Genomic DNA, 18,786 nt, shown 5'->3' on the forward strand with positions numbered 1-18,786 from the left:
GAAGTGACTTGGGGCTGTATTCTCAAAGGTACTGAGGCACCTAATTCCCATAGATTTCAGTGGAAGTTAGGAACCTAAATACTTGTGAGAATCAGGGCCTTGGTTAAATTGACCCAGTGAGTGATCTGGGAACAGAACCCAGGTGTCCCAACTCACAGTCCCAGCTCTAACCCCAAGACCACACACTGATTACTTGGGGGAGGGTGGGGGCAGGAGGGAGACGCCCACAAGGTGGCTGCTAGCCAGAGAGGGCTTTGAGGAGCTTGCCCTCTTACCACCCTGTAGTTTGAAGATCAGACTTTTGCAGCGCTGGCTCTGTGCCGCGTTACGAGCAGGTTCCCCCAGCAGGGGGGGCTACTGAGATCAGACCATGCTGGCTATACAGAGGCAGGAATCTAAGTCAAATTCCGGGAGCTGGATTTGGCCCTAGGGCATCTTAAAACCAACCGAGTGGCACCAGAGCCTGGGTGGGGGATTTCAGAGTTTGCAGAGCTTCCTTTGTTCCAGCGCCAGGTCTAGGGGGTGGGGATAACCATGGCGGGGAGGAGCGACGCTTTAGGGGATGGGAAGGGTAATGGGAACACAGGACCCGCCTGGGTCATCATGTCCAGCCCCCCTGCTGTCACAGGCCACCCTGTCACCTCGTCCCATTCACACCCTGAGCAAACTCCGTCTGCAGAGGAGTCAGGTTGTTGTGCCAGGAGGCTGCCCCAGACCCGCCCTCCCAGGAGGGGCAGAAACCCGCTTCTCCTAGCCAGCCTCAATCTATTCCTGGCCAGTTTGTCCCCACTGGGCCTTATGCCAGCACTGTCCCTTCGCACCCTGCCTGGGTCTACCCCCCACAACAAGTGCTGGGATGAAGGGAGCCCAAGGAAAAGGTCACCCCCAAGCACAGGCTGGAAGCTCCCTTGCCAGAGAATGGAAAATGGCCGGGATGAACAGGGACCAGTGGGGCACGGCCTGCCAAGGGAATGGGTTGGACGGGACCTATCAGGTCTCTTCCCTCTCTGTAAGTGTGGCCAGCGAACGAGGAAGTGTGCTCAGTACCGGGGTAACTGGCTGAAATTCCATGGCCCGTGTTATTTCTATGACATCATCCAGTCGTCACAGGCCATCACCTTTCACTCAGCTACCCCCCTATTGAGCCCAGTGACTTTGGTCGGACCAGGCGGTTCAGCCCTCGGAGCCTGGGGGCCAGAGGCAGAGACCAGGAGGGAGCGAGATGCCCCTGCAGTGGCCGGGGATTGATTTGGTGAGACATGTTCCTCCAGGGGAGGTCAGCCCAGATGATCGAATGGTCCCTTCTGACCTTAAACTCTCTGCCCATGCTGAGATCAGCTACTCTGCAAAGAGACGACCGTTGGTCTAGCTCAGGAGCACCCGGCCGAGGGCAGAGGACGTCTGCCTCAGAACTAGCCGGAGGGCACAGCCCCCAGGCAGCTCGCTACGTGACAGGAAAGCTCTACCTCTTGAGTGACGTGAACCTGCTGGAGTCCTTGCACCGTCAGCTGTTGTACTGTGCCCGATTTCGGGGTCTGGGGGGTGGTCTGCACGACCGAGCGCTGGGGAGGCAAACAAACAGGCCATCAACAACCTCCCGCAGTGAGGTCCGTGCTGGTGAAAGGTACCACCTGATGGCCCCAGAGAGTCCAAGGCTGGTTACTCCGAGATCAAAATCAGGCAGGGCACGTGCCCTGATGCATGCACACCGCCCTGCACCCGAGCAATCTCGGGGGTGAGAGGGGGGCTCCATTTCTCTGGCTATTCTCCTTGGCCTCAGTGCTAAGGCTGCCAACAAAGGGGTCTGTTAGTGCAAGGCAATGAACAGAGAGGCCCAGAAAGGCCGTCTTTGCTTTGAATACAGGAATACAGGAATGGCCAGGCTGGAGCCGAGCAGCCCAGCGTCCTGCCTCAGAGAGAGGCTAGCACCAGATGTGTCCGAGGGAGGCGTAAGGACCCTCCAGAAGCAGATGCTGGACAATCTGCTCCACATTATATCTCAGTCTGGTCTCTAAGAGTCTGTCTGCACTGCAGTCGGGAGGGCTGGGGTGGAGCGTGTGTAGACGTGCCCAGGCTACCTTCGATCAAGCTAGCTCAGGTGCCAATAGCAGCGAAGCTGTGGCAGGATGGGCAGTGACCCTGGCTACATGTTCAAATGGCTGTTGCCAGCAGTGCTGTGGCTTCGCTGCTTCTGTTATTTTGATCTCGCTCGGGTTTGTCTACACATGCTGCAATCACACCTCCCGTCTGCAGTGTAGACAGACCCTAACAGGCAGAGATTGGCTTAAACCCTGAGGCAGGAAATGTAACATCTCTTCCAAAATGGTTATTATTAATTATAACAATCCTGGGTATTCTTTTTATCCACAGAAGTGGCCAGTCCCTTTTTGAATCTTGTTAAGTTCTTAGCCTCAATCACTTCCTGTGGCAGGGAGTTCCACAGTCTGATTCCGTGTTGTGAGAGAAAGTATTTCCTTTGGTCAGTTTTCAAGCCACCACCATTTATAGCCCCCGGGTGTCCTCATCTAACTCAAACAGGCACCGCTAGAAATGCTAATAGTCCTCCTGGAGGGCAGCCAAGGATGGAACAGACCCCGGAGGCTGAACTCCCCTCTCGCCCCACAGGCCAGGGCTCGGGCACCCAGGCTGGAGCCAGTGAGTGGCCACATCACTCTGATGTTGCCCGGACTGTATCTGCCCAGCAATAACAAAACTTGGCAAGGTTCATGTTTGTTTGTAGGTAGCAAAGACGGTCTGAGCTGCAGCCTCTTTGAAACATCAACAGCTGTGAGTGGCTATTGGGGGGAAAAGACACTCAAATTGTTTTTGGCAGCTGTTGCGGTGGGGACACGCTCACACCCAATGGCGCTCCAAAGCCAAGCTCCTCAGAGCATTTACTACCATCATCCCCCGGGGGCTCTTCTTTCCCCACCAGAGAGGGCTCAGGTGACACCCCGGGGGGTTACTTTGGGATCTGCAACCATACAGCACCTCTTGCGAGACGGGCACTTGCTGGACTCCATGCACCTGAAGCTGCTGCACTTGTCCTGGTTTGGCGGTGGAGCTGTTGCTCTGGACAGGGGAGTGCTGGAAAAACAAGGGGGAGGTGTTTTATCGGCTGCTTAGTGGGAAGGAGTAACCCAGATTGTGTTCCCGTAACACATACCCCCTCCTTCCTGTTTCAGATCCCTCCTGGCTCTGCCAAGCCCACCACCCACAGCCGTGTGCTGTTCTGAGGGGTGACTTCGCTAGCTGCCAGATCTGGATGGTGCTTTGTGGAACAGATGAAAAGCATGCAGGTTAAGACAGGAACAACAGGAAGTGACAGCAACACAGGAAGTGGGTAGACAAGAGCACGGTACTGTAATGCCACCCTTCCCCCTCCCCCTGACCTCTGGGGAGACAATGTGAGGAATATGGGAATTGCTAGACTGGATCCACTATCCCATCTTCCATAGCAACCAGTCACAGCTGCTTCAAAGAGGAAGTTTCTTGCTACCACCTCTCAGGCAGGGTTTGCTCCTAACCCCTTTGCCATTCGTTATTCAATCGAATGTAATTGTTCCTGTTATTCATGTAAATGCCCCACCCTTTTGTGACTCTAGTTACGTTCTTGGTCCCAATAACATCCAGTGGCAGAGAGTTCCACAAGTTAATTCAGAATGTGTAACCAAAAGAATGTTTCCTTTCTATATTATTGTCGTCCTCTGCATCGCCAAGAGCATTCTTGCCTGATTTTTGCCAAGCTTTAAAAACTAATAATAATAATTCCTAGCTCTTATTTAGTGCTTTACGTCAGTAGATCTGAAAGCACTTTATAAAGGAGGTGAATAGCATGTCCCTATTTTACTGGTGGGGGAAACTGAGGCACAGAGTGATTCAGTGACATGCCCAAGGTCGCCCAGACAGAGCTGGGAACAGAACCCATGTCTGTTAAGTCCAGTCCAGAGCTCTATCCACTAGGCAGCACTCCTTGGGTCTGGGCTTGAGTTAGCTATTCTAGTGTCCTGCAGTGCTGAGTGCTCAGTTCACACTTGATAATTTGCTCCCAACTGTGGTTTGCAAAGTAGGTCTTTGCCTCCTTTAGCACAACTGTACTGCAGCCTCCCTGCTCCTGGCCTGAACTCCTGCTCCCTTCATATGTCCCAGGCCAGCAGGACTGGGTCTGAGTCACATGCTTCCATCATGTGACACTGTCCAATCATTCCCTTCATGGCAGGGGTTGGGGGGACACTCACCCCTTGCCAGTTCTGTTAGCAAAGCTCTTCCTTACCTACGGTGTGTAAAAACCAGGATGGGGAAGAGAGACATTGCCAAGCTAAAAGGTCACATACTGCCAAAGGTCCTTCTCTGAGTTATTAACACTGGCTCCCAGCCCTCTGCTCCGATCACTACACCCCACTCCCCTTCCAGAGCTGAGACCAGAACCCAGGAGTCCTGGCTCCCCACCCCCTGTTCTGATCACTACACCCCACTCCCCTTCCAGAGCTGAGACCAGAACCCAGGAGTCCTGGCTCCCCACCCCCTGTTCTGATCACTACACCCCACTCCCCTTCCAGGGCTGAGAACAGAAACCAGGAGTCCTACTTTACTTTCATTATTTCGCTCAGCACAGCAAGTGAAAGCAGACTCTTTTGTCAGCTGCCCTTTCCGGTCAAGGCTGGGGGTGGGAGGGGAGTTGTGCAAATACAGCAGGGGAAAGTACTTATATTTATTAACAAACCGCTCTATGGTGAATCATTTAAACACGTCATTACGACATTCTGGCCTGCACTAAAATGTGCCCAAAGCAGAGCCCGAGAGTCTGACCCTGCAGCCCTCACTCCCCACAAGGGTCCCACTGAGCTCAACAGGACAGCTCCACACAGCGCAGGTCAGGCGGGGAGCATGACAATGGCCCTGACCCTCAAAGGTACGTAGGAGCCTCACTCCGACTGATTTCAGTGGGGGTGAAGTGCCTGCACTGTTTGGAAGATCTGGGCCAATGTCCCTTTAGGTTATGAGGATTGCTGGCAGGGACAGGGTTACAGGATGCCTGACAGCCCAATTAGCCTCTTCGGGGGCATCTGGAGGGCAACGAAGGATTAGTCCCAGCCGGGGAGAAGCAGGCTGGGTGGGCCCTATAAAGGAGGGACTGCACGGCCAATAGGAGGAGACCGGAAGTTGGGAATTTCTGTTCCCTGAAGGGAGCATCTGGGACCATCCCTGAAGGGAGAGGGCAGCCAGAGATTCATAAACAGGCCTGAGGGGGGGAAGAAGTCTGAGAATCAGCGCCTGGGCAGTGGAGCCTGGGAAGGGGGGAACTTTTCATTCCTTTGAGCTGGGCCTTGGCTGGGGCGCTCAGCGTGAGCTAGTCACTGCACAGACCCCTGACCTCCGGAGGAGCTGCAATGCCAGATCTTGCCACGAGGAGGTGCTCCAGGATGGTGAGTCTATGCCCAGGACATGCACAAAATATGGTGGCTTGATCCCCTCCCGCCGTGCCTCATGCACCTCGCACCAATCCCCTTCCTGTGTCAAAACCGAGATCAGCCCAGATCCCTAGGGGCCGTTGGCTCATCTAGCCGGAGCTGTCAAACAGACGACGGTTCCCCCTGCACTGAGCCCGTCGCTTGTAAACCAACACTTCAGCCCGAATGATCAATGCCGTGCGATTGTGAGTGACCAGGGAGAGCAGTTTTCCAGACCTGCCAGTTACTCAGGGCGCAATGGGGATCATCAAACCATCAAACAAATATCCCTTGAACATGCCCCTGCCCCAGCCTGAGGTCTGGACAGGATCTGGGGCCAAACGAAACCCTGGTGTCAAACTCTGGGCCAGATCTAAACCCAGAGCTAAACACATGCAAGTGGGGTGGCTGAATCTTTCCCCAGGAAGAGGCCGATGTCTGGCTGTGAAGGTGAAATGCTGCAGCGATGAGACAAGGATGCTGGTGGTGAACTGAGGTGGTGGGTAAATGAGCGACACAGAGCAATGCAAACAAATCTTCCCGCCTTGTGGCTGTCTGGGCGCCTGGTCACGCTTTCCCCAGGCTAGGGAGGGACCAAGATCCCACCACCCACCTCAGGTGGAGAATGGACCTGCTGCTGAACACTGTGCACGGTCACCGAGACTTGGCTCCCTTTGCTAGCCTGGGAAGTACTCTGCACCACCAGCCGCTGCAAAGGGATGATACAAAAGAAGTCCTGGTTAATGACCACGTCGCAGTCAGAGGAATGCCAAGTTCTGCTGGCCGCTGGGGAGCAGAGCAGGTCATGGCCGGCGCTGGTCCAGAGAACCGCCCGAGCTGAGCAGCCGGCGCTAGTCCAGAGTGTAAGTGAAGCTATATTGGCTTTGGGTAACAATACTCACCAGTACAGCCCGAGCCAGAGTGTCATTGGGAACAGAACTCACAAGTACAGTCAATTTCCATTCGGCATGTTCGGTATTTATGTGGACTAACTCCTCCACAGAACCATGACTAAATCAAAATGACCTCTTTGGCTCCCTTCATCTGCTCGTGTCTGGCCAACATCAACCAGGCTGGCCACTTGTGTCCCAAGGCAGGGGCGTGCCATCACCTGGGGACTTTAAACGCTAGACAAACAAAGCAAAGAGAGAAATACTGTGGCTGGGAAATGGGGTAGAGGATATAAGGGCTTTTCCAGCTCTACTTTCTTTGAGTCAGTGAAAATAATATGCAATGGGGCAAATTCTGTAGCGTTCCCTTTCTGTAGCTCTGAGGAACGGCTGCCTTCCATCACGCAGGCTAACGCCACACTGGCCAAGGACGTTTTATTTCTCTTTCCAAATGCAACTGCAACCTGCCAAAAACTGGAGGCATGATGCAGCATTTGGGTCCCATTCTCTTCTCCTTGAGCCCACCTTCAGGAGATGCCAGCACGCAGAAAATCTTTGCAGCCAGTTGCTAGGTGGTTTCTTCACCTGCCTGGCACGCAGACAAGCTGAGATGTGGTTTTAGGTTCTCTGCAGTTCCTCTAGCACTGCACTGTCAAGGCAGCTGCATTACCCAGGAAAAGGCTTTTCAGGCCATTCCTAAGGAGAACGTTAGCCAAAACGGCCAAAGGTTAACCCAGGGCACTGTGAAGCGGCATGAAAGCTGGCCCAACTAGGGTCTGGGACAGCATCTTGGCTTGGAGATCTGGCTGTGGAAGAGTCTCTCCAAAGGGAGGGGTGGGAGCCCCAACACTTGGGACTTTAAAAGCCGACTGGATAAAACATTAGTGAATATACAAAGTTATGCCTCTAATACAAAGGCTTGTATCTCACGCTCTCTTCCTACTACAGTGTCCATCATGCTAGTCCAAACAGAGGGACCTCAACTGGCATGTCTGAACAGCCCATCACTGAGGTATTAGGCACTACACAGTAAGATCTGTCCAGAACAGACAGCCAAGACTCCGTCCAAATCTTTGGGTGAGCTGTTGGCTGTAGGGTTCTGATCTGTCTGGATTTTCTACTGCTCTGATGGTTTGAGTGACAGTCTGAGAAAGAGGCAAATCATGACGCTCACCCAGAAGTGGTGAGCGCTGACTCACCCTGACATCTCGCTATCGAGACGGCTTTGTGATGGAGGAGGTCTGACCCATTAAGGTCACCGTAGATCAACATCAGAACCTTGTCAGGGATCTAATAGGGACTAGGAACCCAGCAGAAGCTGTGAAGCACAGAGGTCCTCTGTAGCTTCTTCTGCTTTGGAGATGATTTCAGGCAGGCTTTTGACAGTCCCAAGTAACGTTCTCATAAGAAAGCTAAAGCAATGTGGTCTAGATGAAATTACTGTAAAATAGGTGCAAAACGGGACTAAAGACCATCCTCAGTAGTTATCAACAGTTCACTGTCAAAATGGGGGAACGTATCTACTAGGGTCCTGCAGGGGTCTGTCCTGACACATGGCACATTCGGTATTTTCATTAATGACTTGGATAATGGAATGGAGAGGATACTTATAAAATTTGAGCATGACACCAAGCTGGGAGGGGTTGCAAACACTTTGGAGGACAGGATTAGAATTCAAAACCACTTTGAACAATTGGAGAACTGATCTGAAAACAACATGATGAAATTCAGTAAAGACAAGTGCAAACTACCAGGCTTAAGAAGGAAAAATCAAATGCACAACTACAAAATGGGCAATAACTGGCCCGAGGGTAGCTCTGCTGAAAAGGAGCTGGGGGCTATAATGGATCACAAATGAAATATGTAATAGGAGCCAACAATGTGACGGAGTTGTGAAGAAGGGTAGGGCCATTCTGGGGTGTACTCGCAGGAGTGTGGCATGTAGGACGTTGGAGGCAATTGTCCGGCTCTGCTTGGCACGGGTGAGGCCACGGCTGGAGTCCCAACTCCAGGGTGCCACACTTTAAGAAGGATGTGAACAAACTGGAGAGAGTCCACAGGAGAGCAACAAAAATGATGGAAGGTTTAGAAAATCTGACCTAAGAGGAAAGATTAAAGACCCTGGCCATGTTTCGTCTGGAGAAAAGCAGACTGGCGGGAAACCTGAGAACAGTCTTCAAATATGCTAAGGGCTGTTTCAAAGAGGACAATGATAAGTTGTCCTCCACGTCCACTGAAGGTAGGACAAGAAGGAATCGGCTTAATCTGCAGCAAGGATTTCGGTTAGATACTAGGAAACGCTTTCTAGCGAGAAGGAGAATCAAGCTCTGGAACAGGCTTCCAAGGGAGGTTGGGGAATCCCCCTCGTTGGAGGTTTTTAAGAACAGGTTGGACAAACCACTGTCAGGGATGGTCTGGTTTGACTTGGTCCTGCCTCAGTGCAGGGGGCTGGACTAGATGACCTCTCGAGGTCACTTCCAGCTGCACATTTCCATGATTCTAGGAGTCTCCATGCGATGTGCTAGCTGCAGCTTCCTCTTCCTATGCCCGTCCTTTAAAACACCGTAGCCATCTCCAGCAATGTCCACCATTCAGCAAATGCTCCCACCAGTAACCTGGTAGGTTTCAGTATGAAGAATCATCACACAGGAGTCGCTCTCCTCGATATCAGCAGAGGCGACAGATTTGGGGTCTAAACATCAGATTAGAAATATCTCAGCAACCCAGATTCAGGGGTCGTTTAAATGTTAATCCTTCAGGGGCTTTTAGAGAACATCTTTTCAACAGAAGTGCTGGGATAGGAACGATCTCATGGTGTGTTTCTTTTCTAAGGGAGAGCGTTTAATACTGTCCTTGGCCAAAGTTTCCCACTGCACCATCTGGTTGTGAGCGAACTCCCAGAGACAGCTGCATTTCAGTGCTACCGTGCGGAGTCTGAACTGCTTTGGGAAATATTTTATTTATTTCATGTAGAGGAAAGAAGCTGCCAAACCAACCATGGACTGGAAATATGGGAATGTTGCTTCCTCTCCTTAATCTTGCCTAGTTCAGCGTCTGCGACCCCTCTGCTTGTGTGTAGCTGTCAAATCCACATGAGTTTCAATCACTGATAAATTCAAGGCAAGACAACTTGCCTGGCAGTGTTTTTTACCTTGGAAAGGAAAAGCCAGAGGCAGAGCGGATCCGAGTTTGCACAGAACTGAGACTCCCTTGTGCTGGGCATATGCCAGTCTGTCCCAGCCGTGGAGGGAACCACTGGTTAGATGATTAGTGGCCCACCAGCTGTGCTAGATGAATGACAGACACACAAACCTTCTTGCAGTCTCCGGATGCCTGTCCATATGCCTCCAGCTGCATCTTCGTTACACATGTAATGCTTTACCAAGATAGCACCTTCTGTCAGAGGGCATCCCCCATGCTATTCTGACTCATACCGCCTGCCCCAGGAGAAGTAGGTAAGAATTAGCCCTGATTTGCAGATTGGGAAACTAAGTGGTAGGGAGAGTATGTGATTGGTTCAAAGTTACTGAGACAGTCAGGACAAGAACCCAGGAGTCCTGACTCTCAGCCCCCCTGCTCTGACCACTAGACCCCACTCCCCCTCCCAGAGCTGGGATAGAACCCAGGAGTCCTGACTGCCAGCCCCCTGCTCTGACTACTCACCACTCCTTTCCGAGAGCTGGGAATAGAATTGAGGAGTCTTGCATGCCCTCAAAGTCCACCAGGCAGACAGACTGTGGGTGAACCGGAAATGGAACCCAGATCTCCTGACATCTGTGTGGTTGATTCTGTGCTTTAATCACATGACCGCCCTTCTTTCTCAAGACACGGTCACTGGTTTTAGAAGGTCCATTCCACAGGCCAAACAGCCCCGCTCCCCATCTGCCGGCACTGCAGGGAGAGCCTCTGTGTCTTCCAATGCCCACGCCACAATTCCAATTATGAGCCATCTTTGCTGCTGTGCATTTCCCTGAGACCAATGCTGGGATCAGGTAACCCAAGCGTTACATAAAGGATCTGATTAAATTCCCATTAAAGTAGGTGAAAAGACTCCTATTGCTGTCAAGGAGAGTTGGATCTGGCCCTATATGACCAGGGATTAACTGAGCCCAATGGGTCCAGTTACCACTTAAGTCCTAGGGCTACATTCAAACCTGGAATAAGACGGGGCAGTTCTGATGGCCTCTGATCCAGAATCAGCCATGGCCATAAATAATGGCGTAAGTTACGCGGGGTGTAAAGTGAGTGGAGAATGGGGTGTAGGTGCTATAAACCTCTCTGGCATTCAGTGGGCATGCAAAACAGACGTCAATTACACACACCAGTGGCTGAGTCAGATTAGTGCAAAGGAGGCAGAACTCACCCAGCAGCTGGGAGGCCCTGTGATATGTAGGAACAGAGGGTGCTGTGCAAAATGCATGACAATTACACAGCAGGGAGATGCAAAACGCATGTCAATTACACATCAAGGGGGCTGAAGGCCTGGGCAAGTGGCAGGAAAAGCAAATAACAGGTAGGGAAAATAAATGAGTTGGCAGGGCCTCTTTTATCTTCCACCCTCCTGTGATTTGCTTTTCCCACCTCATGCCCCCTGTGAGGAACTGGGAATGTTCTTAGTGTGTCTTTGAATACTGGTTGGGGGGTACTGACCTGGAAAGGTTGCAGGGACTGTCTGCATTGGGGGATGGGAGACTTGCCTTGAGGGAGGATACCTAAGCCAAGAGGGGGGGTTGGAGGCTAAGTAACTAACACCCTCTGCCCTGAAAACAGAACAAAGGGTGGAGAAGAAGCCGGGGGGAGGCTGAGTAAGACGGCTGGAGGGAGTTTCAGTTTGGAGCTGGCTAGAAAAATGGAGGGGAGCCCAGGTGTGGCTTTGGCCTCCCAAAAGGGCTCTGGCCTCCCTGCCCCCCATCCCCGCAAGAGGGACCTAACTGAGGGGTCTGGTTGTCTGTACCTGCAAGACCTGTTTTGGACTGTGAACAGTCGTCTAAATAGACCTTCTGCTTGGCTGGCTGGCTGAGAGTCCTGGTGAATCGCAGGAAGCTGGGGGTGCCGGGCCTTGTCTCCCCCACACTCCGTGACACCCCCTTACATCAGCTAAGTAAAATCCTGCTCCCACGTAAGACAATCCACCTTTAGCCACTAACACACTGGTGCTGGGGGTGCTCCCGCACTCCCTAGCTTTAAGCTGTTTCCATCATATACAGGGGTTACAGTTTGGGGATGCTGAGAGCCGTTGAACCACTATACAAATGGTTCCAGCTCCCTTGCACTGATGTCAATGAGGCCTGGATCCAACCCAATCCATTCTTCTGACCAGCGTTGCATCCAACATGCAACCCCATTTAAGGCACCACTAAATCTGGACCCCAATCTCACTAAACAATAAGCTTCCCCTGCACCAGTTGGATTAACTGATCTGAATGATTCTTACCCACTTCTAACTTCTAATCTCTTATCCGCTAACACGGCGAGTCACAGAAGCACTGTTATTTCCCTGGGTCAGCATGATCGGGTGCCCCTCATGCAGCCTGATTTTCCTCGAGCTTTAACAGCGGTGAAACTCCGTCGTTTCCGAGGAGTTACTCCTGCTTTGCGCTGGTCGAAGGGAAAGGAGGATCAGATCCTCAGGTTGCTACTTGTAGGTATGTGAATGAACCAAACGTGCAGTGAGGGAGCTGTGCCTACAACTATGATCTGGGGGCAGTTTAACACAGACACTGTGAGTTGCAAGGTTGCCGAGCACAGGGGGTTGCAGAGGAGAAGTGTGGAAGAGCACAGGACACAGGGCATTCTGAACCATCGCTTACCTGCTGCGGCACTTGCACACCTGTTAGCTGGAGGGGGGATACCGAAGGTGGCTTAGCCTGCACGCTGGCTTGAACCAACAGCCTCTGTCAAACAAAACACCCAGAGTTCAAGGTGAATGGAGGAAGCAGGAGTGATTAGAGCAACGGCACCCGGACAGTCTCCGGTTATCATCAGGCCCCAGCATTTAATAAAGCACCTGGCAGCAGAGGGCGTCAACACACTTCACAAAGGGGATGAAGTATCATCATCCCAGTTTGGTCCTAGGGCACAGAGCCAGGAGCGACCTGCCCAAATTCATACAGTAACTTAGTGACAGAGCTGGGAACAGAACCCAGGAGTCCTGATTTCTGGTCCTCCCCACCCTGTAACTTCGAGACACACTCCCCGTCCAGAGCTGGGAATAGAACCTAGGAGTCCTGACTCCCAGCCCCTGCTCTAACCACTAGCTCCTCCTTCCCGCCCCCAAGCTGGGAACAGAATCCAGACATACAGCCTCCCAGCCTGCCCTAGACCACTAAAGCTGAAATGATTTCATGTTCACCAGGCTCAGAAGCAACGAACAAATCCAAGGAGCCCAATTCTAGCGTGATTTATTCCCCCTGCAACAAGTCTAACAACACCCAGCTGTCCCCCAGGAAGATCGCCTGCTTGTCCACCTACCTGCTGCGTGGCCTGGACTTGCTGCACCACCTGTGTTGGCACCCCAGACTGTGTGGCCGTCGAGCCCGGGCTGGACTCAGAGACGGAGTCACTGGGCCTCATGGCACCTTCTGAATTTTGGAAAAGGAGAAGAAAAGGTTGCATGAAAATTCTGAGGAAGGCAATTCAGAAAAGGTGTCCAAATCCCTCCTGTATATTTCAAGGGGGTCCCAAGAGGCAGCCGGGGCTAGTGGACTGAGCACAGGACTGGTGTTGGGACCTATGGGGAGTTCTAGTCACAGCTCCCAAACTTGGGAATGGAACCCAGGAGTCCTGACTCCCAATCCCGTGGCTCAGTCGTTTCATGCCCACGTGTAGAATGGAGCTCTCTGCCATTGCGCATAACTCCTCTGATTACTGTGCAGCACCCGGTGTGAATTTCCTTCTAACAGAAAGAAACAACCAGCAACTGCCCCTACCAAAAACTAGTGAGAAAACAGGTGACTGAGGTCTCTGATACAGTCGGCCTGTTCGATGGACCCTTAATGCAAAGATTCCCTGCGAAGCAAGCCAGGTACTTACGATCACAAGGAGCTGTACAGAGACAATCGTAATACATGGTGCAGTGGGCACAGGGGTGTGCGTTTGTGTTTGCTCCCCTTCCTTGCGAGACAGGTAATAAAAGACCCAAGGCTTTTATAACCTGGAGCCTTGGCCACCTAATCCCTGCCAGTTCTCACCAAAGCTCCAGTGAGGCTGGTTTAGTATAAACATCCCCCATCCTAGAAGGTGCAATCCCAACCCTCTGATCCTTCCAGGGAGGGGTAGGGGGAGCTCATCTAGGGCTGATTCTAATCGAGAAGCAGGAGATCACGTTTCATGGGTGTCTCGTTTGACATTATCAACAGAAGAGGAGGAAAAAAATAGCTCAGCGACCTTCCAGGATGGTGAATTAGTCTGTTTCCTTAGGGCACTTGAACAAATCAATGTTAACGATGGGTTTAACAGCTTGGGAACCCTGGGAGACAGGACTGGCTAAGCAGGAAGTCCTTTTCCCACTTTAACAGCTATGATTCCATGGACCAGTGGAGATGGATTTTGAGGAAGCTTTTGCAAGATGGGTCATATGGGTCTGGTGCTCTGGCATTTCCTGTTGAATTGAGCAGAGCCCTCACGCTGGTAATGTGCAGAGTATCTGGCACTTGATAGCGACTATATTTGTGTTGGCTACTTTGCACACCACAGAATCCGAGACATTAAAGATGGGAAAAAAAGTCTTAGCCCAGCCAGGCCTGATTCCTGCAATCTACTTTTCACACAGGAAGCTGCATTGCTACCCCCAATGATTCTGACGCAGCTTCCAGAGCCTGAGGACCTTATTCGACTGATCTGCCCGGACTCCCACGGTCTTCAATGAGCAGCCCTGGCCCCTTCTTTCCTAACCCAGATGTCGGGAGTTTGGACAATGATCAGTTAGGTGAAACTTTGCCAAAAGCCTTCTGCAAATCCATTTCCACTGGCTCTCCCATGCCGTCCAGCAGCACAATGCCCCCTGTCATCACACTAGGTGATTAAAAGGGAGGTGCAGTGGCCTACTGGACAGAGCACAGGACTGGGCCATTTCCCAGCTCTGATACTGCTCTACAGGGCAACCTTGGGTGAGTCACTTTGCTGTTCCATGCCTCAGTTTCCCCATCTGTAAAATAGGGATGATGACAGTGAGCTGCTTTGTAAAATGCTATGCATTCTACTGGTGAAAAGCGCTAGATAAAAACGAGGGATGGTTCTTTTTATTTTGTTAAAGATCCCATCCCATGCTCTGTAAAGTGTTTTGGCCAAAATTCCTGCTCTCCCCACTAGTCAATAAGTGGCTGCAACCCTCTGCCCCAGAGGCAGATGCATTTCAGTGAGTCTGTGTGTATGTGCGTAGGTCAGGATCAAAGACCTTAGAGAAACGTAACACTATTATAATATTCCTTCCCTTTAAATTCTAGCTCCTCTAATTTTGATGGGTATTTCTAATGTGCCTAAAACTGCAACAGCCATTGATCCGACAGCACTTTAAGTTTACAAAGCATGTTCTGACCTGAGTTAAGCACCATAGCTACTCTCTGAGGTAGGCAACTACAAGTATTATTACCTCTGCTTTGCAGGTGGAGAGATGAACGTCAAAGGTATTTAGACGCCTAACTCCCATTCAGATCCAGGTGCCTAAATAACTTTTGCAAAGGAAAACCAGCTCTTTGTGCTGTCTGCAAACATATCGGTGCCTGTTTCAATTAGATTAAGTGGGAGATGAATGCAGAAAGAAATCGGCCCCTACACAAATTCTTAGGTGGCGAGATCTTTGCTCAGCTGTGCATCAAGTCACCCCCACCCCCTCCTCCTTCATCTAAAGGCCAGATGGTAAGTAAACCTTCATTATTATTGCTTTCCTTCTCGCTCTCTCTTTTTAAAGGCAGCAGAGCGTGGGTTCCTGGGATTACAAGGCATTTTGTGTTATCAGAACCGTTTCCACTGCTACACTGGTGGGGAGAGAGAGAGAACAAGAGAGGCTTGTCTGATTGCACCAGGGTCAGTGTCATTGACTAAGGACCAGATCTCGCCAGGTGCTAGAGGGCAGCAGTCAGTGGCAGTTTGCAGAGGCTCAGCACCTCTTGGCAATCTCTCTCCCGATGGAGTTGAGTGCCTCCCAGGTAGGGTCCCCCTCTGGGCACAGCGCTGATAGGCGCTGGAGAATGCTGCGCCTGGAGTGCCCTAATGGCTTCCCAGGAGCGAGAAGCGATGCCCGAGAGAGGCACGCTTGCTTCCTTCACAAGGCAGCAAAGTGAGGAACTGGATGACTGCTCTCCCAAGGCCAGCTTCGGGGGCTTTCACAGCCACAGCTCTGAGCTGGCCCAGTAGGAAATGATTTCTGGAAGAGTGAAGGAGACCGATGTCTTCTAACAACTAGGTGCATATACATCACCCCTCACGCTCCCCCTCTAGCCAGCCAGGTACTAATATTGGGGCCTGATTTTCAGAGGTTCTGGCACCCATAGTTCCAGCTGACATCAACAGAGCTGCATTGATCTACACTTGGTGAGGATCACGGCCTTTATGCCAGGGAACTAGAAGGAATAAGATTCGTGGCAGATCTCCGACCTGCATCACTCCAGGATTGCGAACAGAAGGGTCAATCTATTATGACAGGGTCTGCATGGTGGACAATCTGCCCTAGCTCACACTCCCTTTGAGAATCACAACGAATTTTCTCTGAATAAAATGCAAGCTAGCTTTAAAACCTAGTGTCTACAGACAGCCCTTAATGGAACTGAACTGGACGGGAGGGAAGTGTTGGGGAAAGTCTGCTAGAAAGATAAACTCCAGCTTTGGTTGTGGGTGGATGTCTTAGGACATTACAGGGAGTAGCTCGGTAGCTAGAATCTGATCCCCAGCACCTTCTCCAATTAAACTTTCCACTGCTAGGAAAATACAATCTTGTTAAAACTCCCAACCGGAACATGAATCAAAAGGCTCAAGAGATTTCTCAACAGCTTAGGTGGAGCCTGATTATTATCTCAGGCTATCCAGGTTTCTTTGGATGATATTTCATGCAACTCTGCAACACGCGACTGAAGTCAGCGGGAATATTATCCGTCTGTTTTCCTTGCCTGCCCTCAGCTACTTAGTAACAATCTTCCTTTCTATAGGAAACTGACTGCTCCTTATCTGGGGGTGTTTAGATCTAGAAGGGATGGTTGGTTGGTTCTGAGTCAGTTAACTGGAAATGTTCCCTCTATTAATGTATCTCTTTGTACTGCTTATTCAGACCCTGCCCTGAATCACAATAACCTGCTACAATAAGGATTTCCTCGCATGATCTGACAGGGGACAAAGGGCTTTCACGCACCTGCCTTCTGAGACAGAAACTAGAACTCGGCCCCGGACAAACGGTGGTACCTATGGATGGAGTTCAGTTCTTAATGCATCTTAACAAACAGGCAAGCACTCAAGAGTTTCTACTTACTCACCATTCATCTACTCCAGTGATGACTTAAAGGATTGGAAAACCTGCCTTACAGTGATAGACTCAAGGAGCTCAATCTAACCAAGAAAAGCTAAGGGGTGACTTGATCACTGCCTGAAAGTACTTGCGCGGGGAACAAAACTTTGATAACGGGCTCTTCAATCTGGCAGCCGAAGGTCTAAGAAGCTCGGCTGGCTGGAAACTAGACAAATTCGGCCTAGACGCAAAGCGCATGTTTATAACAGTCCGGGTAATTAACCACTGGAACAATTTACCAAGAGCTGCGGTGGATTCTCCGTCTCTAGCCATTTTTAATCAAGACTAGATGTTTTTCTAAACTCGTACACACAGGAATTGATTCAAGGACGTCCTATAGCCTGGGTTATACAGGAGGTCAAACTAGAGGATCTCTACTGGCTTTATAATCTATGAAACCCTGATAGATTGGCTCTAGACCAATAAATAATATGGTTATAACAGTGCAGAGCTATGGTAATAGATAGGTTCTACAGAGACTAACCTACGGTTTTATGACCTCTTGTTTCTGTTAGACCTGCGGAGGAAACCCAGTCCTGGGAGAATGAGCTGGATTCTATTCTGACTCATGCATCACCAACGGAACACACTACATTCCAAATTCAAATCTGAATTGATGATGCGTAAGCCGGAAAGAACCTGGCTTGACTCCCCGATCTCAGGGGGAGTTTGCAGTCTGGTGGCATTAAATTATTATCTTTTTACTGGAAAAGCAAGTACATTTGTATCTGGAGTTGCCGAGAGATGATAAAGGAGGAGCCTCGCATAAACATTCTCAATAGCAGCAGTGCATTGGAATAAGTCCATCTCTTGCTGAAGGTCTCTTGATGTATGGTTAGTTCTCAGTGGAGAGTCAGCTCTCCAGATCACTGTATAAAGGCGCCTCTGTTTACTTGAGCCTTTTCCACAGCTTGGATATACTTTAAAGCACATGTTCTATTCTGACGCGTGATTATTGCTCCTTCTTACCTCTCAGACCTTTGCCCTGGCAGGATCTACCAGCTGACTGTAGAGGCAACAGTCAGATTTGGCTGATTCTCACTCTGATTAGTCCTGCGGAGCCAAGAGAGCTCTGGGGGAGCAAGGTAGAGTCTCTTGTGGCTCGTGCCTCATCAAGAGAATTGCTGATTAATTCCGAGGGGGTTACAAAGGCAATGAGGCTGCACAGCTGTCCCTGGGGGCAGAGATTCCCTGCAGAACCGTACTACTGGTGCTGATCCAGAGGATGGCAAGAGGCCAGGTGGACAGGGAAGATCAGGCAGAGAGGAAGGATGGCTCCAGTAGTTCAGGCACTGGCGTGGGATTTGGGAGACCCAATTCAATTCTCTGCCTGTGTGACCTCCGCCAGCTCACTTAGTCTCTCTGGGACTCAGTTATTCATCCGTAAAATGGGAATAAAAATATTTCCCTGCTGCCTGAGGGGGCCTGAGGGTAAATACAACAAAGACTGTGAGGCGCTCAGATACTGTGGTGATCCCAGGTCATAGAAGGACCTAAAACAGATAAGAAGGAGCTCATGCCCATCTATTGAAGGCAGAGGTGATTGCTATTTGTTTCAATTATATACATGTACCCAGAGGCTGTGTCCATAGACAGATAATATAAACCTCTAGGCTTGATCCTGTTCTCGCTGAAGTCAATGGTCTCCTGAGGGAGCAAGACTGGAATAAATATACATAATGTTCTAATGAAAGGGGCTAGCAGTGAATCTTGTATCTAAAGACAACCCCAGACCTAAAACTTATGTTTGTGGCAAGCATAGTTTTAGGCCCAACAGAAGAAACAATCAAGACTCTTTAGGTAGCAGAGACAGCTGCAAACATGGAAGCTACCGCCCAAGGTGCTAGGTCACATGATAGGTCAGAGCTAAGTTGTATGGGCCGAGGGGTTTCCCTGGTTGCAAACACAGGGGCTAGGATGTTGGTTGCTGCCTGTGTGTGTTGGAAAAAAC

At 50.7% G+C, this 18,786-nt stretch overlaps 1 protein-coding gene and 1 long non-coding RNA gene across 12 annotated transcripts in view; one reads left to right on the plus strand and one right to left on the minus strand.

Annotated features, from left to right (window-relative positions):
- Positions 1-18,786, minus strand: part of RFX1 (regulatory factor X1) — a 45,154-nt gene that overhangs the window by 16,094 nt on the left and 10,274 nt on the right. For 5 of the 9 annotated variants that reach the window (XM_039514419.1, XM_039514422.1, XM_039514417.1 and 2 more), the window contains exons 3-7: positions 12,812-12,921; positions 12,151-12,234; positions 6,064-6,159; positions 2,992-3,087; positions 1,467-1,562 (exon numbers count right to left, since the gene is read on the minus strand). In XM_039514419.1, the coding sequence (XP_039370353.1) occupies positions 1,467-1,562; positions 2,992-3,087; positions 6,064-6,159; positions 12,151-12,234; positions 12,812-12,921 (482 nt within the window). Of the gene's footprint in view, positions 1-1,466; positions 1,563-2,991; positions 3,088-6,063; positions 6,160-12,150; positions 12,235-12,811; positions 12,922-14,930; positions 15,056-17,319; positions 17,385-18,786 lie in introns of those variants that run through there. The other 4 variants (XM_039514423.1, XM_039514424.1, XM_039514420.1 and 1 more) reach the window with 4 other exon arrangements.
- Positions 1,115-17,421, plus strand: LOC120391095. 3 transcript variants are annotated; one of them, XR_005591224.1, is made up of 5 exons: positions 1,115-1,252; positions 3,186-3,339; positions 14,944-15,196; positions 16,602-17,049; positions 17,351-17,421. It is a non-coding gene; the product is annotated as an uncharacterized LOC120391095 (long non-coding RNA). The 3 variants fall into 3 exon arrangements; XR_005591223.1 differs by lacking the exon at positions 17,351-17,421 and having other exon boundaries at positions 16,602-17,343; XR_005591225.1 differs by lacking the exons at positions 16,602-17,049; positions 17,351-17,421 and adding an exon at positions 15,814-16,073.

The sequence above is a fragment of the Mauremys reevesii genome, linkage group 25 (genome assembly GCF_016161935.1).
Source record: "Mauremys reevesii isolate NIE-2019 linkage group 25, ASM1616193v1, whole genome shotgun sequence".
NCBI classification, from domain to species: Eukaryota; Metazoa; Chordata; order Testudines; family Geoemydidae; genus Mauremys; species Mauremys reevesii.